Source organism: Nematostella vectensis, chromosome 15 (assembly GCF_932526225.1).
Source record: "Nematostella vectensis chromosome 15, jaNemVect1.1, whole genome shotgun sequence".
In the NCBI taxonomy this organism is placed as follows: domain Eukaryota; kingdom Metazoa; phylum Cnidaria; class Anthozoa; order Actiniaria; family Edwardsiidae; genus Nematostella; species Nematostella vectensis.
The window spans coordinates 2,961,969-2,979,884 of NC_064048.1; the positions used below are offsets into that span (position 1 = coordinate 2,961,969).

A 17,916-nucleotide genomic window follows, 5' to 3' on the forward strand; every position below is an offset into this window, starting at 1 on the left:
CTAGTAATATTTGTTGACTTACCTAGCTAACATGAGAATTATTGGGTCGTACCAGGGGATACGGATACAACATTTCAAGAATTTTGTCATTTTCACAGCTTTAACATGTGAAAATGCTTAAATAAACAATTCACCCTCCCTTCCCAACCCCCTCAAACAGTCTCGCCTCCTAATAAGACCGAGGGATATAATGGCAAGGATAATATAATGACAATAACAGTAATAATTGAACGCTCCTTGTTCTTTTACTGTTCTTTTACATTGTCGTGGTATTTTTTATGTTGTTTTTTCATGCACGGCAAATTAAAGATACGAGAAGAAAGTAAACGTGGCTAAAACACGTCTCGAGGGAATGATATAATTAGTCTAGAGGGAATACTAGAACTCTAGAACTCCCTACCCCAATCCTATCCCTGGCAAAAGCCACAGGTAGTCCCATCAGATTTGAACATTCTGTGGGTGTATCTAAGGAAACAACTGTCAAAGCAGAGCATTTTGGGTAGTTTGACCGACTTGTTCTGGTTGGATACCTGTGGATAATCTATCTATTGTAAAGGCACCTGTTCAATTACTGAGTGCCGCCTTCTACTTAAAGTGCCTTTATCAGTTTCCGTCTGGGAAGTATCTCACATGTACAGTATAATACACCTTTTCCTATTGTGTGCTGTTCTCGTTTTATATAGTGCAGATCAAAGAAATGTAATTAGAGTTTTGATGAGTTTTGTTACCAGGTGGCATTGGGTTGATCTGATGTCCTAAGCGATCTGAAATTTGCTTGATTAAACTGGTCTCACGTTTCATGACAATGCATTATCGTGCTAGGATGGTTTATTTGTAAAAAAAAAAAATGGACAGTCTCCATTGAAGGTGTTCTTATAAAAAGATTTGCAATGGATCCTAGATGTCTGTTTTTTTCAGCTGTTTTAATTATTTGCCTGATTGGTTCAAGTTTCTCAAAGCATAGCTCATCAACGTACAAGATAAATGGCAAAACTGAGGGGATAGCTTCAAGAAGAAGTGACGAACGTACAAAGACCGAGCTAGAAAATGAATATTTACGCGAATCTGAGGAAGAATCTGAGAATTTCCACCTGGATGCTGACGAGATGATGTTACGAGGAAGTGGGGTTGGTAAAATCAAGGGCGTCCTTGTTGAAGACGAGGAGTCGGACAATTGAACTGTGAGTTATGCTTGACATGCCATGGAAAACAAAAAAGACGTCGATCAAATTAACATAAAAAGCAAGCTATGGTTAAACCAATTTCCAAACCATGTAATCAGACATTCACTGACAGTGATTTTTTTCCCGAGTTATGAGACTAAATGTCTTGTCTATTGTAGTTCTTGCAATAATGTCCGACACGCCGTTGAACACTCACGTAGAGACGTCGATCAAAATAACCAACACAGTAAACTAAAAAAAAAATAATAACCAAATCAAATACTTGGTTTGAGTTGTCCTTTTCACCAGTACATAACGCTTTTCTAATCCGATGGTGGTCATATGTTATGGGGTGGGAATAGTTTTGAATTGAGAATAGAGGGTTGTGAAATGGGTGGGAGTAGGGGTGGTTATCTAATAATACCACACTCGGAAATAGGATCCTTTTGTTCTGCACGATTTGGCAGGCAACCACTACTATCTCATCTTTCTCCAAAGACTTTATTACATCTTTTTTAAACAGCGAATAAAGAAAGCAGACTGCCTGGCAACAAGAATCGCGCGAACAAACAACAACCAGCAAAACAACTATAAGAATACAAAAAAAAATAGAACGGAATAACTACTAAGTGCCTCTTCGGAGAGGGTGGAAAAGACTTCATCTTCAGCCGGAGCAAATTAAAATGTTATACTCTAGGTGCGTTCATTTTATCCTTTTATGTGTGAATTTTGCAACAAGAAATGGCACGGATTTGGAAGAAGGTCACTTTCACTATCCTCGTGAATTTAGTAGACATTGCAACTAAGTGGAACATAAATATATCAATAGTTTTTGTATACGATAAATATCTTGGGAATTAAGGGTATAACAATATGCCTTGCATTATTGCTATATCTATATTAAGCTGTAAAATCTTGGATATGATTTATGGAGAGTCTTGGATATGGTTTATGGCGAGGAAAAGGTAACCAGACGCAACGCAACGTTGTGCTTTACCTACTCAGCAAGAAAATGTCAAATACAGACGTAAAACTGTTTACCAAGGTAAACAGTAACGCAATGAAATAACGCAATCTGTAAGTGCGCAGGTGACCGTGACCTTTTGTAACGTATGCGACGCTATCAATATTAATGAGTTTAGTTGGTCCCGTTAGATTACCATTCCTAGGAGGTAATATTATCCTTCTTTGTGAGATTCCTAGCGTCGGAATCAATTGTGATTAGACAACTGATCATAGTTAAATAACTGCATACTTCCGAGGCCATAAACAAGTCATTTACCAAATTCAGCCTAAAAACACAATTAAAAGATTAGCTAGCAAAAATTGTCTTGTGCATCAAGGAATTACAGTAATACTATTCGCATAGTTGTTTTAACCTTCATATGGGTGTGGTTTAACGCAAATCTAAAACATAACGGGTAACTCCTACTAATAAGTTAGACAACGATACTGGGTTGCTCTTTCAACAGATGCATGTCTTGAGTCCGTGTGGGGGTCAACACTGAACTGAATAAACACACAAAAAAACCTTCCTGCCTTTGCCGCTGATTTTTTCTTTTTACTAAAGACTCCCGCATACATAATAGTTGTTTGACGAATTAAAGGGATTTCGAAGGGGAAAATATATATCGGTTTATTTAACTGTAGGAAACCGGTTAGTATATTTGTGAAACGGGTGCTCTAGTCATCGCATTAAACTCTTGAGGGACTTCAGTCAAAGGTGAACATTCTGCTTAAATGATTCAAAGGCTGTCATTCGAATAAACCAAAGCCCTTGTTCTCAATGATCTCAAATCGATCACGTGACCATCACAATTCAGTTCACTTGAATAAACAATCATAAAATCTTCAAAGTTTAATTCTTTGTAGAATGACATAATAGTGTTGCTTTTGTTGTTGTTTTTTCAGACAGCCTATAGATCTAGACTCAACAATGTCTTGTTTACCAAAATATTATTTTACGTAGACTAAGCATTTCGAATAAACATTTAGTGTTTTAATAGGGCGTTCGGACAGTTTGTTCTCCATATATGGTGTCAGCGGTCAAGTGTTCGCTAGACCAACCTGCAAAGGACACAAAGGTTGCAGGTGTCTTACAATCTAACACCGGGCCCGATGCACTTCATATCCCATCTCTGACGTGTTATCCAATACTACCTAATAACCCAAGAATTTGTCACATGAGTCAATCGTGGACCGACATAACTCAAGGCAGTAGTCTCTGTTGATAACCAAAACAAGACCTTGTTTTAGAGTCTGCGTCTGGCGACGGTCAACTTGAACAATGAGGTCTACCACATTATGGGTGGTATTCACTTTATTTGTGATACTATACCAAGTCAATGCCATTCCTGTGGCTTCCCCGAAGGAGACTAAAGAGCCTGAGAAGCTTGCCGATGAAAATAGTAAGCCTGAAAAGCTTGCCGATGAAAATAGTAAGGCTGAGAAGCTTGCCGACGAAGAAAGTGGTGCTGATAGCCCAGCACCGGACACAGAGGAGAAAACAGCCGATGAGGATGATGATAAACCAACTGATGAAGATGGCGACGATGACGAACAGCCCAAGAGCGAGGATGAAGACGAAGGTTCCGCCGCGGCTGATAAACCAAAAGAGAGGAGAGATGCCGACGAAACGGAAGAAAAGGGTGTTTCAGGTTAGATACACTCCATTCTTCACAGATTCCATACCAGTTTTCTTTTTACAAATCTCTTATTTATATTCATATCTCATTTCTACACCATTCAAATCCACTTATTTTTAATATAACCATATAACGCGATTTGCGGTTATGTTAGCTGATTTGTGAGATGATGTGCTGTGAGGTGGGACTTGCCCCGCCTTAAAATAAGTTCCAAGGCTCCGTTACATTCAATCCCATTAACTGCTTCCATTTTATTCAATCCCATTCACTACTTCCATTCCAGAACTTTGTTTAATTGTTCCTGTATTTTTTTTCACGGGTGAAAATCACTATTTGGTGTCATCAACCTAGCCTCTTAAAGATTTCAAAGGCTCTTAAACCTCATCCTCTAAGCCAAAGATCTTTTTCTAACATCAATTATTTTTCTTCAAGCTTATTATTCTTAAAAAAATGGTATCATCATTAACGTAAGGTTGAGTGTTAAAAAAACTTTCCTACAAAAAAAAAATATATAGTCCTGAATTTCGTTCCCTCCTAACACTAATCTTGTAACGACAATCAATTATTCATTACTGATTGCCTCACTGGTATTAACAATATTCTTAAATTTATCGGAAACAATCTTTCTTGTCAAAAAAAATGTTTTTGTTATTATTCTTGTTTTTTTACCTGAGACATATCAACCTTGTGCTTTCTTGGTCGGACCTGTTTGTCACCTCTTGTTTTGACTGCATCAGATATTAACAGGTTTCGGCTCGGGTCATTGCTCTCGAAAGGTACATCAATAAGTCTAACGCAATTTTGTATCCAATTCACGGGACCAAGGAAAAGCACGCTATTTTTGGTACGATTACTTCGAGATATCAGTGGCTTTTCCGTGGTGCTTTTTTTCATCATTCACCATTACATTCCACCATTGTCTTACCCCCAATCTCTTTAACAATAACATGTAAAATCGAGAATGCTTAACAAGACTAGGAAGCTTAGGTAACAACTTGAATTAATTACCATAGGCTGTTAGATGCATGTAGAACTTTATTCAAAACCGTAGAATTTCTCAATGAATAATCGGTCGCCATGCACGTTAGCTTGTTTAACCACTAATGTTATGCTAACTCTAAAGAGTGTTTTACCAATATATTTCGCTTGTAGTATTTCTCATCACCTGCTATCCTTAAAAGTAGTCTTTTGTGAGACTTAAAACTACTTAAAGTTAACTTAATATTTCATTTATATTAAGTAATAAAAATTATGTGAAAACCGCATGCCAATAAAGGCAATCGACGCCGCTGCAAGCATCAAATCTCTACCGCTTTTGAGGAATTCTACGGTGAACGTTCGGAGTGAATATCATATGTTAGTGCATGCCTAGTCACTAATCGCATGTTTGCATGGCCTTTGCATGCAGCTAATAAGAGATGCGGTGGGTTCGGATATGGCTATGGTGATGGCTTCGGCTATGGTGACGGGTTCGGTTACGGGTTGGGCGGTTGCGGCGGTAGCTGCCATGGTTGCGAATGGGGTAAACCCGGAGCTGGATGCTGTTGCTCCAACTGCTGCGGCGGTTTCGAGTGCCCCCATTCCTGTGGCGGCTGTGGGTGTGGCTGCTGCCCCAACCTGAACTTCCCTGTCACCTTCGGCGCATGCGTGAACAATCCTTGCTGTGAGTGCTGTAAGAAGAAGCCGCCAAAGGGCAAATGCCAGTGGCCTTGCTACTGGCCATGCTGCTGCACCTGTACCCCACCCAAGTTCAAGTTCAAGCCTCTGAAGGCCAAGCCTTTGTGCCATTGCCCTCATCATTCCACTAGCCCATGCTGCGGTTGCTGTGGTGGCCACAAAAAGAGTGACGGTAAGGATTGTTAAAGGGTGTACCCAGGGGAGGGTTCTGGGCCCACGGAATTTTATTATCTTTATAGAAAGAAATTTGAACCCCCTTGTTTTATCCATCATATATAACTGGGTAGGGGCTAGGCGAGAATTGCCCAAACATAAAATATTTATAGGAGACTAGGGAAATGGTAATATGATGTCTCCGTTGTTTGACACCTTCTCTCCATCTAGGCCCATCAAAGAGGGACGCAGTACCATCTAAGAAGTGTGGATGTGGCTGTGGTTTCGGATGGGGAGGCTATGGAGGCTTTGGAGGTTTCGGAGGTTTCGGTGGATGGGGAGGTTACGGACATGGTTGGGGACTCGGTGGGTGGGGGTACCCTCTTGGTGCCTTCCCACACTTCGGGTACGCCGGAGTACTTCCTTTCGGCTATGGATACTTCTAAACAAATAACGTGAGTACTAATCTTTTGATAAGCGTTGATGTATAGATTGTGGAATCTTCTGGAGTCCTCTTATCCCTTACTTTCGTTGTACATAGCAATATATATTAGCAAAGTCATGATTACTAAAATCATTACATCTATCTTTGTGATCATGATATTTATTGTCATCTTTATTTTAAACCGAATCGTCATCTTTGACGTCATCTCCATCTTGAACTTCATCTTCATCTTTTATTTTATCTTCATCTTCATTAAACTTCATCTCCATCCTCATCTTCATCTTTGACGTCATCTTCATATTCATCTTGAACTTAATCTTTATCTTCAGCCTTAACTTTATCTTCATCTTAGACTTCATCTTAAACTTCATCTTAAAATTCTTCATCTTTATCTTATTCATCTTAAACCTCGTCATTAGCTTCATCTCCAACTAAAACCTCATAATCTTGACCTACTTCTCCATCGTGTTTGTTGCCGTTATCATCAATACCATCGTCATAAACATCGTCTTCTTCATCTTTAATAGAGCCACCAATATCTTCAACAAGACGACCATACCACAATGTCATCCAAAACACTCGATAATAAAGATAAGTTTTACTCAAATTTTTTTTATTTTCTTTTCAGAGAGCCACCATGTCCACGCCTAACAAGTCGTCTTGCCCCAAAACATCTACCAGTGGCTATAGTTGATAGAAAAGAACACTTTTCTATGCTTTGTATCTAGACCCAATCAAGACTATATTGTTTTATTGACATTCAAATATTTCAAATGCGTACTATTCTATGTACGTTATAATTGGGGAGTGGTTGTAAGGATGTTACATTAATATTGTCGTTGACGATTGTAGAGAGTTGTATACATATTGAGAGAAATAAAAGATCGTGATTCTAGTTTGCATGCCTTAATAATCGTTAGTAATATCACTAATTATAACGTGCATGTCTGCACCTTCACACTGATAACTTCCCATTAAGGAAAGAAGGACGAAAAAGGATGATTTAAACAGCTCAATTAGGTAGAACAAATTATCTGCTAACGATCTCCTGCTAATATTCAAAATACAAATGCATTTGTTCAACGAGGTGGTTTCTCGACATCAGGCTAGTCTGGACGAGGTTGAGCTAGATAGCAACATACCACAAACACATTACAGTATGCCAAAATAATATCACAAGATAACCCATCATTATTGCATGCGTTTAATTGCATGAATGCCATCTTATTTGCATGCAGTAAATAAAAAGTGCGGAGGATGCGGTGGTGGTTTCGGTGGCTTTGGAGGCTTTGGAGGTCTCGGAGGTTACGGTGATGGCTTCGGCGACGGCTTCGGCTTCGGTGGACACGGCGGCGGACATGGAGGCAGCTGCCACGGCTGCCAGTGGGGTGTTCCCGGAGAAGGATGCTGCTGCTCCAACTGCTGCGGCGGTTTCGAGTGCCCCCATTCCTGTGGCGGCTGTGGGTGTGGCTGCTGCCCCAACCTGAACTTCCCTGTCACTTTCGGCGCATGCGTGAACAACCCTTGCTGCGAGTGTTGCCAGAAGAAGCCGCCAAAGGGCAAATGCAAGTGGCCTTGCTACTGGCCTTGCTGCTGCGAGTGCACTCCACCCAAGTTCAAGTTCAAGCCTCTGAAGGCCAAACCTTTGTGCCACTGCCCTCACTGCTCAACGAGCCCATGTGGTGGATGTATGGGATGTCACGGAAACGGAGGACACAAGAAGTGTAGGTTTTTACTGCTGTTTCCGCACGGCAAACAATAACAATATTCTTTTTCACTTTCAAACAGTCAAGGAAAAATGAAGTCCATTTTGTTGACTTACCTTACCATACCGCCATCTAAGGGGTGTAGCTAGCCCACCCATTATGTCTTGCGTTTGTAGCCTTGTTTTACGCCATCGAATGCGAAACAATTTGTCAAACAATCTGTCAGCTCTTTGTAATAGAGTAAGTTTACAGTCCGCAACACTGAATGTACCTAAATGGGAATTATTTAGGATTTCTTATTTATAAAAAAAACAGTGCAGTGCCATGCAGTGCATTCCTGGTAGCGAAAGCTAGTCCCTTTGAGAAAGTATGTATCAATTTGACAATTTGACACATAGCCCGCACGAGTGCAATTTTTACAGCCAATTGCTATTTGTTTTTGAGAAGTGTTTTGAAGCTTTTATTTTCTTTCCTTTCTTCACAGCCGGTCCTACCAAGAGAGATGAAATTTCCAAGAAGTGCGGAGACGGTTGTGGTGGTTGTGGAGGATTCGGTGGGTTCGGTGGATTTGGCGGTTATGGTCATGGCGGATTTGGCGGATACGGCCATGGCGGATTTGGCGGATGGGGAGGATTTGGCGGATACGGTCACGGTGGATTTGGCGGATTTGGCGGCTTCGGTGGTTTTGGCGGTTATGGCGGTCCCGGAGGCTTCGGATATGGTGGATATGGCGGTTTCCCCGGATATGGATTCGGTTATGGATTCTAAATTATTTCCAGGTGAGTTATCCTGCCATAGAGTGATTAGTAAATAAGAAAAATAACTTACAGATTTGCAAGACAATAGAGAGTTTGAGCACGAAAACACGAGCGTTATCCAGGTCTCAAAATCATGGTTCGTGATAGCAAATCAATAATTTTCTAGAATTTACACATACACAGCCTACTGCTCTTTACAATTTCTTGAAAATAATATCGTTTGCTTTATCTTTGCAGATTTCGCCCTCTTATACTTGCTGAATCCAAGATCCCAATGCAGTAACCAAGATTGCCTTTTGTAGCAATCTGCATAACATCTCTCCTTGGTACATCGCTCAATGGATCGCTCAGTGAGCTACTCCTTGTTCATAGTAGTGTTGATGTTGGCCAGCATTTGTTTGAAGTGTTTGTCAACATTGAAGAATTCAATCGATGGTTGAAATGGTATAAATTTGTTGTTACAGCTGCTTTGCTGTGTTTGGATGAGGGTGTGAGGTACTTTATCAAAATAAAATTTAAAGAAACCAACCTGCATGCTATTAAATAATAAATGCATGAAACATGGGAACAATGCATGTTATTTCCATGGTGCCTGCATGCCCATATTAGGACATCCCCAGCCTCCTATTACCATCCTGCTTGTTTATATACTGTCTTCGGTACCCTCCTATACCTTAATTTCTTTTATGCTCCTCATTTTGCATGCTACCTCCCTCATCCTTTCCTCATTACACTCTGCCGAAGAACTGATTTTGCGAGTATATTTTTATAACAGTATTAATTTTTGTAACGATTTTTGTACATTTGATTTTATTTGTGTCCGCATAAGTAATAAATGTAAAACCAGCCCGGAAAGCAAGGTTTTAATTTTCTCTAGAAGAAATGTTCTATTTCGACACGAATACTCTAAGACTCGGAACCAACTAGAGTTTCGCGTATTTTGTATGACCTTTTCTCTGGTAAACGCATTTTTGGTCAGGCGTTGTATTTTTATAGCGTGTCATAACCTCGTAGCTTTGATTTGTTCAACACCAAGCACCAGAGAGCTACCCTGTCTTTTAAGAAAGCATGCGCCTTTAAACTTCCCTCCATCTGCATTTGATGAAACAGCCTTTTGACCGTTTTGTTGATATTTTTGGGCGATATTTTTGGCATCTGCCTCTCCTGTCAAGGAATCAGCCTTTTGATTTTCTTGCGCATTTAGGGTGAGTACTCAGCTCAATCAAATATTCTTTCTTGAAGGACAGGGTAGCTTTTTGATGTCATGTATTTATAAATTGGAACAAAATTACCCGTCTTTAAAACTTAACCTCTTTAGAATAAATGACTTCAAAACTACCCTGTTTCTTATTACTGTCCGTTAATCTTCCTTGCGTGGCAACACAGTTAAGAATATAATCTTTTCTAAACTATCAATTTTTCCCCTTTTATTATGGAATGGATAGGATTTTTAAGTGATTCAATGAGATTGAGTTACCTGTTAAAATGAATCTCCCATTTCCATAGATTTGTTCTTTCTGTCACGCAAGTTTGGTCAACAGACTTCAAGTTGTCATTCCTTCGCTGTCTTTATCTTTATAGAGCTGTTAATTAACACATTACCTTGACCTTTTGTCTTCAGTGAAAGTAAACAGCCAATCCAAGGCGAAGGGTTCCAAGAGGCACCTTAGGCGTTGCCTCAAGAAAAAATGCATGGGTTGCGGTTGCGGATGCGGTAATTGCTGCGGCGGTTTCGGTTGCCCGCAATGCGGTTGCGGCTGCGGCTGTGATTGCCCCTCTATAACCTTTCCAGTGACCTTTGGCGCATGCGTGAATAACCCTTGTTGCGAATGTTGCACGAAGAAGCCACCAAAGGGCAAGTGCAAGTGGCCGTGTATGTGGCCGTGCTGCTGCGAGTGCACCCCACCCAAGTTCAAATTCAAGCCCCTGAAGCCCAAAGCGTGCTGCAAGACTCCGACCTGTGGGTGTGGGTGTGGGTGCGGCAAGCGCTCAGGTAAGTGAAGTTTGCGAGAGAATACATTAGAACTTGGGGGATCCCATGGCATAAATTGTGTACCAAGATGATTTCCTTCATTTTACTTGATTTTAGGGTATGGCTTTGGATATATCTTCAAATAAAATCGATACTGCATGAACCATTGCAAAAATAATTGTCAGACAAATCATAAAAAATGCAAAGAGCCGGATTTACATGAGTGATAAAGAAGAACAGTGCCTTTTGGAGAATTCAATATGAAGCGGAAGCTTGTCGTTCTCTTTCCCTGAAGAAATTGATGGATATTTAAGTTCACCGGCTTTTACAAGCACTCAGCTAAAGTGTATTCTACACGCGCAAATTCAAGTAACGTCTCTATGATTGAAAATGTCTTTCTAGTTTGACAACAGCTAAACTAAGTTTTTTTTTATTTTAGGCAAGAAACACATCAAGTGCCTCTTGTTCGGCCAACCCGCCGTTGTGGCCAAGTCTCCAAAACCCCTGCAACTAACAGCATCCAAGGGCAAGAAGCACTATTAGGGGTAAGCTCTGTATACCAAAGTCTTAACCACTGGATTTGATAAAAAAAACCTCTCCAAAATGATTTGACATTAAAGCTATTAACGATATTCGACATATGAGTTCCTAAGCTATGGGTGGGAATTAGTCAACGCAAGATTGTTCAATAAATTATTATTGTATAATGCGAGTGTTTGCTGTTTGAGGTGGGAAGCCACTGGAAACTTCGAGGAAAAATTCGAGATTCTAAGACACTTAACAAATCCGAGATTCTGATATTCAAACCTAGCAATGAGATTTGGTAGAACCATTTGCCACAACTTACGCTACTGCGCCTATCGGAAAACATCTTCCTAGAAACATAGGCATTCTCTTTATTTACAAGTCAAGCAGGGGGACTTCAAATTTGTTTCAAGAGCTTAGGTGACTAAATAAAATGTATTTTTTTCTTTGCAGATAAAAATCTCTCTGAGCAAGATGGATACACCTTGTGATTACCGCTTACGGTTTTTTTGACACTGTTGTCTAGGGACAATATTGTAAATGCCTATATTGTAAATTCCAAAAAAAGGAAAAAAAAACAATGACATATCATTACTTAACTTGATTTGTGATTAAATCGTTCTGAATAGTCCTTTTTGGTTTATGCTATAATGTAGAAACACAGCAATGGATGAATAAAGGTTGGTGATAACTCAACATGCTATTTGTGTCAGCTGTGCGGTCACTTATGCTTAAAGAAATAATTGAAACATTGAGCAATATTGAAACTAGTATTCTTGTCTATGTTAAGATGTGAAAACCCTTAGCACAACCCTTGATACTTTAAATACCAGTTAATTATTCTGATGTACGACATTTTGTTTGTGTTCTTGTTATCCTGAAGTCCTTGGACCCGAATTTCTTGATTTATACTTTCAGCTCGCCTCTTTGCATCCAGTCCTTTTCTTTACATTTTGCCTCTTTTAACATATTTCTCTAACAGCCAAATCATCCAAGCGTCAGTGTTGCTGCGGAGGTGGTTGCCATGGCGGCAGCTGGGGAATCCATGACTTATGTCACCATTGCCATGGTGACGGATGGTGTGGCGCCGGGTGCATGTGTGGTAACTGCTGTGGTGGTTTTGGGTGCCCTGTTACAAACCACGGATGTAATGGCGGGTGTTGCCCCTCCGTTACCTTCCCTTGCAGCTTTGGCGCATGCGTAAACAACCCTTGCTGTGAATGTTGCCGAGAGCCAGCCCCTCCTGGTAAGTGACTTTAAACAAGCACGCTGTTTATCTACTCTTTTCTATTAAGACTTTTATAACGGATAAAAGCCATAATTACAGTAAGTTTTACAGTAAGTGATGACTTGTACCTGTCCCTCCCCTCCTGGTAAGTCCGCATCAAATATTGAAATGGATTAAATCTTAAATATTTCGTTTCGAATGATCTCATTTTGGAAAAAACAATTTGCTCTCTTTTGTACTAAAGTGCTTAATTTGAACATATCGGGAATACTTTATAGGGTAGTGTAACTCATTTTCCAGGTAAATGCTAGTCAATTAAACAGCGTTTTAGACTATATCCGGTTGCTGTTTGACATATTTGGTCAAATAGCATTGGATCAAACGGGCGTGTGCACGAGGAGGGCAAATCCAGGGAAATGTGCTCTCTTTAAGATTGCGTATAATCAAGTAATGACTTACCATTCTCCCCGTCCATCCCCTCCCAGGTAAATGCAAGTGGCCCTGCCTGTGGCCTTGCTGCTGCGAATGCACCCCACCCAAGTTCAAGTTCAAACCTCTCAAGCCCAAGCCCGTCTGCCACTGCCCTCATAACGGATGCGGCGGGTGCTGTGGCCACAAAAGATCAGGTACGAGTCATCTTATCCTAGCGCCCGTGTAAATAGTACCAACACTGTCGATCTGTGATGGTTGCAGCACCACAATTTGTTTTCTTTTCCCTCCTGCCTTCTTCATCCTTTCCAACAGGCCTTCTTATTTAATCCCCTTTGCGATAAATACGTATTAAGCATGGTTGAGACTGTATGACCACGCGCGATAATGGCAATCTTTTAAAGCAAATATGTATGATGTGCATTGCCTTAATATTTCCATTGCCAATGTCTAACCATATCCCGTTCCCATTTCCCCTATCAATGGTTAACCATATCACTTACCATTTCCCCTCGCCAATGAGTAATCATTTCCCCTCGCCAATGAGTAACCATTTCCCCTTGCCAATGTGTAATCATTTCCCCCTGCCAGTGTGTTATCATTTCCCCTGCCAATGTGTAATCATTTCTCCCTGCCAATGTGTAACCATTTCCCCTTGCCAATGTGTAATCATTTCCCCTTGCCATTGTGTAATCATCCCCTTGCCAATGTGTAATCATGTCTCCCTGCCAATGTGTAATCATTTCGCCTGCCAATGTGTAATCATTTCTCCCTGCCAATGTGTAATCATTTCCCCCTGCCAATGTTTAACCATTTCCCCTGCCAATGTGTAATCATTTTCCCCTGCCAATGTGTAATCATTGGCCCCTGCCAATATGTAATCATTTCTCCCTGCCAATGTGTAATCATTTCCCCCTGCCAATGTTTAACCATTTCCCCTTGACATTGTGTAATCATCCCCTTGCTAATGTGTAACCAATTTGTAACCGTTTCCTCTTGCCAATGACTGAACATTAGCCCTTACCACTTATTCTACCAATAACTAACCATTTCCCCTTCCAATGACTCAACTTACCAATTATCTTCCTTGCAGAGAGCACCAAGCGCCAGTTTGTCGCGCCAGTCCCACCCGTTGCCCCTTTCGCTCCAGGATTTGTTCCAGCTTTTGGCGCTGTCCTTCCCGGACACGAATACCTTGCCCACCCATACGCATATTACCCACACGCCTTTGCGCCACTGCCTCCCCCAGGGTACCTATATGGTGCTGCATACCCATGTTACTAAATATAAGGTGGGTGAATACTTTATGCAACTTAATATAAGGTGGGTGAATACTTTATGCAACTTAATATAAGGTGGGTGAATACTTTATGCAACTTAATATAAGGCGGGTGAATACTATATGCAATTTAATATAAGGTGGGTGAATACTTCATGCAACTTAATATAAGGCGGGTGAATACTTCATGCAACTTAATATAAGGTGGGTGAATACTTTATGCAACTTAATATAAGGTGGGTGAATACTTTGAAATGTATTACATTTGTCAAGTCATGAAAGATAATTAGAACCGAAAATAAGTTGCCAATTTGAAACGCATAAGTCCCATGATAACAAACAAATACGATATCCTTTAAGGAGTGGCTCAATTCTTCTACTAAAGTATCAGTTAATAAAGTAACATGTTTTCTATGGTGATGCAAGCTTTAAATATTCGAAACAAAGCATTACTTGTCACGGAAATCGGATCTAGGCGGACTGTAAGCACCAACTATCGCTTGGGTTTTCTAATTTGCTGCATGACTTTGCGAACTACGACGTTATCATATTCCAAGTATCCATTCAAAATTTTTATGTTAATAATTTGATGAATATCAAAGCAATGCATGATGGGTAGGGTGCATTGGACCCTTTAATAACAGTTGTAACTAATAACCTCCTATTTCTTTTTTGTAGACATGTCGCTACCTGCACAGCTAACTTAGCAAAGAGAGAGCGTCGGATTTTCAGATCAGTCTTCTAAGCTGGTTGCTTTTCTTCAGAACATTTATGTACTGGTTTAAGAGACTCTGTAGAGCAAGCTCCTACTTTCCCTTCTATTTGTGTCACGCAGAAAAGAGAAGTTATTTTATAACTTTACGTTGAGAAATGTGTAGTAGTTTAGTTTCATTTACAATTGAATCAAATTGTGATTTGTATTGATTATCTCAATACGATTAAAAATTTCAATAAAGTTTACTTGTGCTTTTATTTATTTTAATAGCTAAATCATTTTGTCTCACTTCGATTGGAATAACTTAAGTGTTCCAGGTGTTTAGGGAAGGCTACATAGAGATACCAATAATTTTCGACAAATGACAAGACACTTTGACGGGATTTGGTAAGGCAAGTAAGGTTATTTCAGGGAAGCTGACTTCCATGAAATCTTCCCTTTCCTCTTTGTATAAATTTTAAGTGCTCTCTTCTGCTTTATGATTACAAATTAATGAATAAACGAATTACATTAAAATCCTTTTAAAACTGAACTATTTTCCACTCTTCAAAACTAGTAAAACTAGCTTTCTTAGCTTAATATCTCAATATATTATCTCTCAGATTAATATCTCTTGGTAAATTGCTTCCTTAGAAAATGCCAACCTACGTCCGAACACTTACTCCACAGTGTGCCTCTGATAACCTTGTGTTTCTTCCACAGGCAAACCAAGCGCATCTAAGCGCTGTGGTTGCTGTGGTTGCTGCGGCGGCGGCTATGGAGGCGGTTGCTGTGGAGGCGGTTGCTGTGGAGGCGGTTGCCATGGAGGCTGCGGTTGCCATGGCGGCAGTTGGGGAATCCACGATCTCTGTCACCATAACCATGGCGACGGTTGGTGTGGCGCAGGATGTATGTGTGGAAACTGCTGTGGTGGGTTCGGCGATCCTCAGACAAACCACGGATGTAATGGCGGATGTTGTCCCTCCGTTACCTTCCCTTGCAGCTTTGGCGCATGCGTAAACAACCCTTGCTGTGAATGTTGCCGAGAGCCAGCCCCTCCTGGTAAGTAATTTTTAACAAGCACGCTGTTTATCTACACTTTTCTATTTAGAATTTTATAACGGATAAAAGCCATAATTACAGTAAGTTTTACAGTAAGTGATGACTTGTACCTGTCCCTCCCCTCCTGGTAAGTGACTTTAAACAAGCACGCTGTTTATCTGCTCTTTTCTATTAAGAATCTTATAACGGATAAAAGCCATAATTACAGTAAGTTTTACAGTAAGTGATGACTTGTACCTGTCCCTCCCCTCCCAGGTAAATGCAAGTGGCCCTGCCTGTGGCCGTGCTGCTGCGAATGCACCCCACCCAAGTTCAAGTTCAAACCTCTCAAGCCAAAGCCCGTCTGCCACTGCCCTCACACCAGCGGTGGTGGAGGAGGATGCTGTGGACACAGAAGATCGAGTAAGTGGGCGTTTGATTGGTCGACCTCTCGAGGCCCTTTTCATACCATTATTTGTCCACCTCATATAGGGCATTTTCATATATTCATTGGATTGGCGGTAAGAACATATTAACTGAGACAAAGATAAAGGGGTTAGAAAATGTTCTCAGTGAACTGAGTCTTTATGAGACTGAGCGTTTATTAGAAGTGTATTCTTTTAAAGCCTTTTAAAGCTTCACCGATGTCAAATAAACTCAGAGAAGTATGACCTTTTTGTTCGCCAACCTTCAAACATCTTGTTTAAGATCAAGTAAAAGACCAAGCCCTCTACCACCATCTGGGCCAAAGTAGGTTGATTGCGTTATCGTTGCCGTGGCTGATTGACACCCCACTAGCTAGATGACCCAGCGCTATCTTTCTTCGGCATGTGTATCGGGACATAAATTCCGGCCCGAACTTCTAAAAATTATGCAGCACTAATAACTAATTAACGACTCTGTGTTTTTATAGCAATCGAGCTTTTGGTGTCTTCTATTTCATCCACTTGTTAAATTGCAGACCCTACTAAGCGGCAGTTTGTCACTGGCCCATTCGCCCCTGGTCTCGCACCTGATTGTGGTCAAGGTTTCCCTGCTCCCGGTTTCGCTGCCCCATGCTACCCCGCACCCGGCTTCGCTGCTCCAGGATTTCCCGCTGCCGGCTTCGCAGGAGGACTAGCCCCAGGCTACGCTCCCTATGGTCAGGACTTCCTCTCCCACGCATACGGATTCGCTCACCCATATGGCGCCATGCCAGCCCCTGGATTCCCGATGGGACCCCCTTTCCCTTATTGAGAATAGAAGGTGAGGTATTACTGTAATACTGAAGTGGCATTTGCAATAAGCTCATTATCTTGCTTGTAATTATTATATCCTTACTTCCTATTGCATCTATATCTTTTATTTTATTCTAACTTTGTTCTTTTTACAGATATTTACCATACACAAGCCGTGACAGAAGGGCTTTCCACGCAATGTCTATCTAAATATCCCAAGCCAGCTTGATGCGAATCGCCCTATGATGGCTTATGCTACAGCTTTATTTTTGCAAAGGGTCACGCAATCTGTTGTACCAGAATCTAATGTCACGCAATACTTCTTTGTATTTTTACAAGGTCTTACAAAAATACGAAATCATTTTATTTGCATTTATCATAAGAGAAATCAGGAAGTATTTCTTGTTGATGATTAAACTAATAAAAACTAAAAAGAAACATTTGCTGCTTTTTTTGATAGTTATTGGGTGTAACTTACTTTATAACCAGGTTGATATATGGGCGAGAAAAATTATGTCTTTGCTTCGTCTTATCATTGTTGGCCTACATGAAGATATTAATATAAGGTCCCAGTAATCAGGGCCGTAGCAGGGGATGGAGCACTAACTGGGGGCATTCATCTTCTTTATTGTTTTCATTCTGTTTATTCCAAAATCGTAACGAAGGAATAATAATGACGAAATTTTTTAGGTCAACCCCTCCCCCCTTGGCAAAAAGCTGAATCCGCCCCTGTATAATAGAGAGTTGCAGTTGCCATAGAGACGACAAAAGCATTTACTAATATTTTGTTAGTCAAAAGATAAATAATGTCTTACTTTAAAAATTTGGTAGAAAGTGGTAGAAAAGCAGATTTTACATATGCTGCCACGCTTACGCGCCTACGAAGACCATCTAGTTTTTCTACAGCTTGTCTGTAATCTTTGTAGTTATTCCATATTTAAAATAACTTCAAAATAGCCACCCACGATAGAAGTTTAATACGAT

At 40.6% G+C, this 17,916-nt stretch overlaps 2 protein-coding genes across 6 annotated transcripts; both read left to right on the top strand.

Moving 5' to 3' along the window:
* The first annotated feature begins 3,309 nt into the window (after positions 1-3,309).
* LOC116617360 lies at positions 3,310-17,370 on the top strand. 5 transcript variants are annotated; one of them, XM_048722566.1, is made up of 5 exons: positions 3,310-3,820; positions 12,027-12,290; positions 15,992-16,138; positions 16,677-16,960; positions 17,088-17,370. In XM_048722566.1, the coding sequence occupies exons 1-4, from the start codon at positions 3,451-3,453 to the stop codon at positions 16,949-16,951; spliced, it is 1,056 nt and encodes a 351-aa protein (XP_048578523.1). In that variant the 5' UTR covers positions 3,310-3,450; the 3' UTR covers positions 16,952-16,960; positions 17,088-17,370. The 5 variants fall into 5 exon arrangements, with proteins under 5 accessions (XP_048578523.1, XP_048578525.1, XP_048578524.1 ...); XM_048722568.1 differs by lacking the exons at positions 15,992-16,138; positions 16,677-16,960; positions 17,088-17,370 and adding exons at positions 12,758-12,898; positions 13,795-13,992; positions 14,659-14,940 and having other exon boundaries at positions 3,314-3,820; XM_048722565.1 differs by lacking the exons at positions 12,027-12,290; positions 15,992-16,138; positions 16,677-16,960; positions 17,088-17,370 and adding exons at positions 7,322-7,807; positions 8,274-8,568; positions 8,785-9,075 and having other exon boundaries at positions 3,332-3,544; positions 3,575-3,820.
* Positions 10,139-11,740, top strand: LOC125560638. The gene is made up of 3 exons (XM_048722570.1): positions 10,139-10,540; positions 10,959-11,064; positions 11,498-11,740. The coding sequence occupies exons 1-3, from the start codon at positions 10,377-10,379 to the stop codon at positions 11,555-11,557; spliced, it is 330 nt and encodes a 109-aa protein (XP_048578527.1). The 5' UTR covers positions 10,139-10,376; the 3' UTR covers positions 11,558-11,740.
* Positions 17,371-17,916: the final 546 nt, after the last annotated feature.

Bases quoted from the DNA above. Each gene is read 5' to 3' on its own strand.
- LOC125560638 (XM_048722570.1), top strand. From the start codon at position 10,377: ATGTTGCACGAAGAAGCCACCAAAGGGCAAGTGCAAGTGGCCGTGTAT. The intron at 10,541-10,958 runs GTAAGTGAAGTT...TTTTTATTTTAG, and splicing joins TGGGTGCGGCAAGCGCTCAG to GCAAGAAACACATCAAGTGC. The intron at 11,065-11,497 runs GTAAGCTCTGTA...TTTTCTTTGCAG, and splicing joins GGCAAGAAGCACTATTAGGG to ATAAAAATCTCTCTGAGCAA.
- LOC116617360 (XM_048722564.1), top strand. From the start codon at position 3,451: ATGAGGTCTACCACATTATGGGTGGTATTCACTTTATTTGTGATACTA. The intron at 3,821-7,321 runs GTTAGATACACT...ATTTGCATGCAG, and splicing joins GGAAGAAAAGGGTGTTTCAG to TAAATAAAAAGTGCGGAGGA. The intron at 7,808-8,273 runs GTAGGTTTTTAC...CTTTCTTCACAG, and splicing joins AAACGGAGGACACAAGAAGT to CCGGTCCTACCAAGAGAGAT.